At 37.6% G+C, this 8,817-nt stretch overlaps 1 protein-coding gene across 2 annotated transcripts in view; it reads right to left on the bottom strand.

The window, feature by feature from the left end:
• LOC123757605 (2-acylglycerol O-acyltransferase 1) overlaps positions 1 to 4,883 on the bottom strand; it is a 40,469-nt gene extending 35,586 nt beyond the window's left edge. For both annotated transcript variants that reach the window (XM_045741412.2, XM_069327205.1), the window contains exon 1: positions 4,766 to 4,883. In XM_045741412.2, the coding sequence (XP_045597368.2) occupies positions 4,766 to 4,805 (40 nt within the window). In that variant the 5' untranslated portion in view covers positions 4,806 to 4,883. The remainder of the gene's footprint in view (positions 1 to 4,765) is intronic.
• Between the last annotated feature and the right edge of the window lie 3,934 nt (positions 4,884 to 8,817).

An 8,817-nucleotide genomic window follows, 5' to 3' on the forward strand; every position in this document is an offset into this window, starting at 1 on the left:
TAATTGATTGTTGTGGTGCTTGTGTTGGCATCCAAGAAAATGCAAAATATTAAGCATTTTTGATACTTCAGTTTACAAGTGTGTAGATTTTTTCACATGCCACTGCAGTAACTTTTTTAAGTGATTGTGATGGTTGTTATGGTGGGTAATGCTGGTTTCAGTTGGTCACAGTGTTTAAGAGGGATAGAAGAGTTGGAGACATATCAGACAAGTGTGTATAAGCTACTAATGTGAGGAAGGGATGGTGCCTGTATTGCCTAGACAGATGGTTGTGTCAGTAGGGTTGGTCGAAGTGCAAGTGCTTGCTTATCCAATAAGATCGTCCTCTTAAGTCTTTTGTGTCTAGTGCAAGTACTTTTACATCTCTTTGATGTTCAACCTGTGTCACATTTGTTCTTAAAGTTGGAGGAAAGTGATTGTAACGACGTTTACTGTAGATGCACTGCACTTGCTGACCAGAGGACTTACAGCAAGGAAAAAAATAAAAAAAAATATGCTAACATCTTTTAATTCTAATAATGCATAAATATTGCCTCTAGGTCTATGACTTGCTATTATTACTCTTACAAAATTTGGTAAAATCAGAAAATATCTTTGGAGGTGCCCCAAGGATCTTGAATTTGAATTTAATCAATTCTGCATTATGTGTGACTGTACGGATAACTGCCTACCTAGCATTTTGTGAGGAGAGAGTCATGTTTAAGTCATTCAAGTGGTTCATGCCAGTAAGGTATACAACCTGTACTGCCATGAAAATTATGAAAATGACATCACACACCTCATGTACACCATATATAGAACGCAACATTTTATAGGTTTGGTTCGGTTCAATGGTTTGTAAAATTTAAAAAGAGTAGCGATGACATAAAAGGGGGTACGTACCATTCTCAGGTTTAAGACCCTACTCAGTCATGCAGTAAGGAGCTGTATTCTGCTATATTATGTTATTTTTTGTTATTTAATTCATGCTTGTGTAAATACTAAGGATCTTTTTTTGCTTTTTATATAATCGTGCTCATTTTACAAAATGTTGAATGCAACCTTCTCTAGTGGCAAGGCATTTTGTTATAGGTTCTTAACCATTTGGCAGAGGTAGTGTGTATGAGTGCTCAAAATAATATATCTATGCCATTAAAAAAGACTGAAAATTTTGAATCGTGTTGTGTTTGGTGCATCAAAATTCACTTTTCCTATCGATATACCAAGTTGTAATGCATTATTGTAGATTATGCACGATTTAAACCAAGATAATTCAATAAAAAATCCACAATTAGAAAATCACAGCGATTACCTTGAAAGTGAAGAAATTGGTGGATTTTTTTTATTCCAGTAACATTGCATGCATAAATACTGCAACTCGCCTATACTTATTATAAATACAGAAACATTAAAAAAACTGAAAAACACACAGGAGAATGAATGGTACAAAGCATGAGCAAAGAGTTTCCAAGAAAATGCAAAAATTAAGCCATTTTGACACATTAGTTTGCAAGTGTGCAGATTTTTCCATATGCCATTGCAAAAAAAATCTAGTCAAGTTCTGGAGAAGGAACAGATGTTTCTAACAGATCAGAGAACTGAGAAACAGATGATTACTTGCCCTGTTCATATCACTATTAATCAAATGAAATGAAGGGAACTCAGGAAAGTAACTGATACAGAACAAGCTGCCAAGTACTTTGCAAACAACCTGCAAGGGCAGAAAATTTACTTGCGTCACACAAAGATTTAGACCAAATGTTGAAAATGATTGGGACCATCTACCTATACAAATCATTAATAAACCCTTACTATCAACATCAAAAGGAGAAACTAACATTCACATGAGACAATTTGCCAGTACTGTAATTGTATTAGCCTGCGTCCATCAGAAATACAGCAACAATTGAAAGTGCTGTTCTAGAGGATGTAGGCATAAAGGATGTAGGCATAATTACACCACAGGACTCATTAAATCTCAAAGACAGAAAAATCTCCTACCAAACTGTAAAGATAACTCATATTGCATATTCTTGCAGGGATTATATTTTGACAGTCTTAAGGACAGAACTATTATCCAAGAAAAGAAAGGAGCAAAATTCTACCAATGATTATATTCCTCTATGCTCTTTTTCTCATCTTAAGTTGTGAGATTGAGTTCTCTTAACCTTTAAGCGGGTCCTGTCGTTCTCAAACGAGAGATCAACAATACAGTACACACAAATTATAATAACATGACATATCAAATGAAAAAAATCCACAAAGGCCTTGATGAGGGTTCGAACCTATGCACTGGATGTTCCCAGACGTGCTCTAGCAACTGTACCACGACATGGTAAAAGAATTGCAACCTGGAGAGCTACTGCTCCTACGAGGATCTCGAGGCTTCCACTGAAACTTAACCGGAGTTTCACACAATTGCAACATGCATTCGGGCTGTCAACCAAATAGTTACCCGAGGGCCACTTACCCTAGTGTCCTCGATGAGGACAGGAAGCCAGTGGCTTGTCGAGGGTCCCCCTCCATTTGCCTTTATTTTTTACCAATTTTTTTTAGTTGATTTTATAATTTTTTATTGTTTCACCGAGAGGCCTTGAGCTATGCAAGTGATTTTATCCCCATCCAGTTGCTTCAATTTTGTATAAGTATTGAACTGTATATCCCATCTGTGTTCATGATTTGCTATGGTTATACGCATTAAGTTAGCATCAGGTTTACTGAACACCTCTTTCTGGAAGATGTTTTGATGTTTCACCTTGCCTATGAATTTCTCTAGCACTTTAATGTTTTCATTATGACTTCCCCCTCCTCTTCTACAATGCATCTTGTACCCTCCTCTTCTACAATGCATCTTGTAATGACTTTACTTTAATTCTCCCTCCAAAGCTTATTTTATTGAAGTATATTTTCTAAATTATGTCTTACTACTTATCCTCCATATTGGCACCAGGTTTACCATCTTGATCACTATTTAATTACAGTATACTGTAGTTATATGCATAACATTATGTATGTTTAGACCTGAGAACTAAATGAATGGACAGCACAAAACGTCCAACAGTGTGACATTGTTAATGCTGGAATTAGGATGAGATTTCATTACTTAAAGCAGGTAATAAATCTCCCAACAGTGAGCCCCTCCAATTGTACTCAAATAGAAACGAGCTAGGAAATGCTCTTCAACACTTTATTAAACCCATTCATCAATGCATTTAGACCAAATAGTATGAAATACCTTGAGCTTCAAAAATATTTTGTTCACTCTCAGACATTAAAAGGAAATAATTTGTTTTGTCAGGGACAAGAAGCCTGTGCATAAATGTACAGTACAGGCATGTGTAACAAGATCCCAACAAGGTTGAATTACTGACCCTCCCCAGGATACAATCTATAGTACAATCCCCCTTCCAAGGGACTGTACCAGAGGTCAACACCTCCAAGTCAAGAACATTGCCACTGTACTGTGCTAGTGTAGGCCAGTATACTAGATTTGCACCCTATGTTTTTATTTTGATTCCATGTACAGTATTACCAAATATTCTGCGAGATATTTTGACATATCATTATACGTTAATGCAATGTACAACTTTATAGCACATCGTATTAACGTATACTTTACCTCAAGGCCAAAAACTGATGTAAAGAAAATGGTAGTGCTCACAAAATTGACAATGTCCCATTTTCTGTTCATGGGTCCTCTGGTTGGATAGATTAGGGCACTTTAGTACTACAGTTTCTTGAAGTTGGGAACGCTCGCGAGAACAGGCCAAGTTTTTTACCTATACAGTACCCTATAACCCTAACATAAAATAGAATGGTAGCATACCAATGTATACCCAAGCCCATAAAATAAAAAGCGATAATTTTTGGACAATGTGATACATCTGGCAAGACTACCAGCTCATGACTTTAGTTTTGGACCCTAAACCACAGCTACAGAAGCCATACTTGCTATTGCTTCTCGTAGCTGCTACTTTGTCTTAGACATTCAACTTTTCATAAATTATAATTTGTCTTTACACCTCTTATTACTTTCTAGCTGTCGCCTAGTTACTTTGGCCTTATGTTCCCGATTTATACTTGTTTTCAATTTCAATCAAGTTTATAGACAATAAGATACATATCAAAAGGATAGAGTAGCTTAGGCTAATTCTACCGCTCCAAATTTATACTTACAATTTATTACAAATGTTAATAATATTACCACTACATTTTTTTTTTTTATTAAAACTATCAACTACAGGTATATAGTCATTTCTTTAACTACATTATAGCATTAGCAAGTCTGAATTTGCTGTCAAGGAATGAAGGAATTGCACATAAGATTCATTCAAAAGACTGTACGTACAAGACAGCAAAAATATAGAAACACTAATGACAATTTATTACAAGTCTCGCATCTGTCATGGACAGTTGAAGTAAATGCTTTCCCAGACGGGACAGAAATGGTTGGGCACGTATCATATCATCTAATGCCTCTGTTCACCTTGCAGTACATAGGTACCCAAGAGTTAAACAGCTTATTCGGGAGGGAAGTGCATCCTTGGGAGGAGGAGGGGGTCAGTAGCTTGACCTTTGGAGGGACTGGATATATAAAACATGTTTAAACATGTTTATACATACACAGACTGCCTGTCCCCCGTCGACAAAATGAATTATCTCGGGGAAACTCCCAACGTCAGTCCTTCATATTCTCTTAACAGCTGTGAAATAAGTCTACAGAATTACTTAAAATCATTAAATTGAAATTGACTAGTGAAGAAACCACTCAAAAATGTTAATTTACCTCGGCCGGCGCCAGACACCTCCGCCGACGACACGATCATCTGCAAGTCTGTTTACACTGAGAGGTCACGCTGCCGGCCACGCCGGAGAACTTCTCTTACAAACACCCCATCAACTATGACCATAAATTCTCAAACAAGTATATTTCATTTAGATTCTAATTCTAATATTAAGTACTATTATTAAGTATTGAAAATTGATTTTCAATTAATATTTATTTATATATACATGAAATACCGTAATTTTTTTTTTTTTAGAATTCTGCCAGACGTCCAGATTTTTTTTTGTGTTTATTAACAAGCAGATATGGGCGTCTGGGCATCATCTAACAAGATAGATATCTGTTTGTCACTGTTTTACATGTATATCACAATTATTGTATTACTTGTATTCTAGATCACTATGACATACAGTCATGTGTTCGAATGGGCCCTTGCAGTAATCCCGGCAGCTGAGTTAATCCCTGCAATTTATTTATTTTTTATTTATTTATATATACAAGAGTTCTTACGTTCTTGTAAAGCCACTAACAGGCATAGCGTTTCGGGTCCTTAATCTTAATTTTCCACGGACCCGCCAAATCGTTTAACAACCAGGTATCCATTCACTGCTGGGTGAATAATCGAGGTGCACTCAATTACTTTTTTTAGGCAATTTATTTTTTTAGGGGGTTTAGGCAATTATTTTTTATGTATATATACAAGAGTTCTTACATTCTTTTACAGCCATTAGCTAGCGCAGCGTTTCGGGCAGGTCCTAAATCAAGAATCCTATGTTCCCCGTCAGATCATCACCCTAGATTGACTACTCTATGTATCGGAAATACCATCTTGCCCTGTGGGACTTTTAAACGCAAACGGCTCAGTGTTCCTCCTGCTTGACGTGAAGACTTTGTTGCTTATGTGTCAGAGTGGTACAGCACTTATGGACATTTAACGACGGTCTAGTACAGAACATTCAGATGTTCGCTGACCCTTTAGGTCGGCCCCCTGCACCATCCAATAGTCGGAACTATATGAAAAGTATTAAACACCATGCCCATTACAATGACCCCAAACTGCGTACTTTGAAACGCACTGCCAGAAGAGTTGGACTTGCATATAGGGAAACATGTACGCCAGCAATGCTCAAGCTCTTCCAGAAAACCCTAGCCAAGGCAGGGAGCACATGACAGAGCTCAGGCAAAATAACTGGGAAACTTTTGTTAACAGTCTCAACTCTCACAACCCCCCCCCCCCTCAGCCAGGCATGGAAGGATACTAAAATAATTAAAGGCGATAAGATCGGCCAAGCAGCACACCCTCACCCTCTACACAGAGCAAACGAGTTAGTCGATGCTTGACCAACCACCTCTAGCCGGTCCGTCTAATTACCAAAAACTACCACATACTACACACGCTTCAGAAAACTTCCTGGCAATACGTTAGTAATGAATAAATATGATATATTTACTCATTATAATGTTGGTGATGAATGTACAACACGAAAAAACATAATTTTAATCTGAAAAAGTATCTTTTTATAAAGAAATTAGACGAAAATAAAAAGCTGGTGACGCCAAATCAAGTCGACGATCCAAGCTTCGGTTAGGTTAGGTTAGGTTAGGTTAGGTTTGGTTAAGTTAGGTTAGGTTAGGTTAGGTTAGGATAGGTTAGGATAGGTTAGGTTAGGTTAGGTTAGGTTAGGTCAGCCTAACTTAATATATCATATTTATTCATTACTAACGTATTGCCAGGAAGTTTTCTGAAGCGTGTGTAGTATGTGGTAGTTTTTGGTAATTAGACGGACCCCCTCTAGCTTCAATAATCTTCCCCCAGACACACAATTCAGATTAAATGCTGGTTACGGAGATCGAGAAAGGCTCGTTGACTTTATGCTCCACAAGGAAGATTAATGCAACGTGCCATTTACTGAGTGAGTTATTTTCGGCCCTAAACAAAGGTAAAGCCACATCACCCGGTGAGGATACCTGGTTGATTTAGATTTTGGTATCACTAGGATGGTATCACTTATGACATATTGCGTCTGCTCCCTTTAGCACCAGGGAATATCCCTGCTTGAGCTGTATAATATGAGCTACGTTACTGGTGAACTTCCTATCTCTTGGACCAACAGTATAATCATTCCAATTCCCAAGCCATTTACAAAATGTATTTGCAAAACATTCGAGAGAATGGTCCTAAACCGTTTCCTCCATAGAATAAGAACCATGGTATCCCCTCCAGATATATGACTTCATGCATGGAAGGAGTGTGCATCATTGCATCACGACCTTTCTTACCCTGCACACTGAAAAATAATATACCACCTTCCTAGATCTCAAGTTGATATTTCAGTGTGCAGGACAAATATATGATGTTTTGTCCCTGATGAGGCACAAAATGGGGCTTGGGAAATGGGGGCTGGGGTGAGGGGGCTGGGAAATGGGGGTGGGATGAGAGGTACGACAGGGTAGGGCAGAGTATGGCAACGTAAGGCAGGAATGGAGCAAGTCATGGATTCATCCATTCTCTGTCAGAGCAGAGAATGGTCAAGACAGGACATGGCGTTGACACAGTAGAGTATGTTTAGGGCAGAGACGGGGCAGGGATGGGGTAGGGTAGGGCAGGGGCACTGCCGAGCTTGGTGAGGTGAGAATATGTTGGGGGCCCGGCAGAACAACGTGATGATGATCCTAGACTCCCCTTCCCCCCCTACCTGACCGTGACCTCCGCCTTACCTTCACCGCCTGACCTGAGCTTGTAAAAGCACCTTCAGTGATTAAGTGCTTAATTGCACACTAGTTTCTTTATCAGCTACCTCACCCTGTCAGGGTAAATGAGACAAATGTATGTGAATGCATGTATGTGTGTATATATGTATGTGTATGTGTGTGTGTGTATGTATATGTATGGGTATAAAGCAAATATGGAAGCTGATCAGAATTACATTTCACCTTTGTGAATGTACATTAATGACACTATGTAAAAGACACATCTAATACTTTATGTAGGGCGTACGTAAATCTGTGTATCTTTGTATTTACGTATGTAGGTTAGCTTAGCATTTTAAAAGCACCGAATCACCTTCTGTGGTTGAGTGTTCAATAAACCCTTGAACTGTATGTTTAACACTTCTCTAACCCTGTCCATGGAGGACAGAAGAAAATGTATATATGCTGGTTAGCATTGTAAATGTGTGGCCACGTCTGTGGTAGAAAATAATAAAAAAAAAAAAATAAATAAAAAAAAAAAAAAAAAAAAAAAACCGCCTGACCGTGACCTTACCTTGACCCCCTCACCATTGTCACGGCCTCGCGGTACCTCACCGTCACTTTTCAATATTGTAACTTGCACAACACTAACCTACACACCATAACCACCATGACCCTGCACTATGTTAACAAAAATACCTATAGGATAATGGTTCATTATTTTAGTCATTGAGAGGAACGCTCAGTAAGAAGTAAGAAGTCAGGTCAGGTAAGGTCGGTCGGTCAGTGTCTCTGACCAACCGACCCTCCCCCTCTCTCTCTCTCTCCATGTATGTATATATATATATATATATATATATATATATATATATATATATATATATATATATATATATATATATATATATATATATATATATATATATATATGTAGAGAGAGAGAGCAAGAAACTAGAACAGCCAGTTCGTGAACGTTAAATACAGAGATAAATTGCAATTATTATATATCTGATAATTGGTGAGAATTTAAACAAAAATAAAATTAATGCTCGTTAATAAGGTTCCATCTGTTTTTTCACTGAGGTTCTTATGAGATTATTCCATCACAGGCCAGATTATCAATCTCAATAATGCATTTAGAGCAAATAATTTAGAATTATTAATATTAAATAAATACAGGTTTGAACATGACCGTCCAATGGCAATGGCGGATTTGTTTTCAAGTTATGGTATACTAATATTAAAAAATCTGACAATATTAGATTTAAGGAAATGTATACGTTTATCTCTCAGAATGTTTGGTAATATGTTTATTGTTTGTGATGTGTGTCTATGTATGTATTATCACGATGTATTGAACG

This window comes from Procambarus clarkii, chromosome 19 (assembly GCF_040958095.1).
Source record: "Procambarus clarkii isolate CNS0578487 chromosome 19, FALCON_Pclarkii_2.0, whole genome shotgun sequence".
NCBI lineage: Eukaryota > Metazoa > Arthropoda > Malacostraca > Decapoda > Cambaridae > Procambarus > Procambarus clarkii.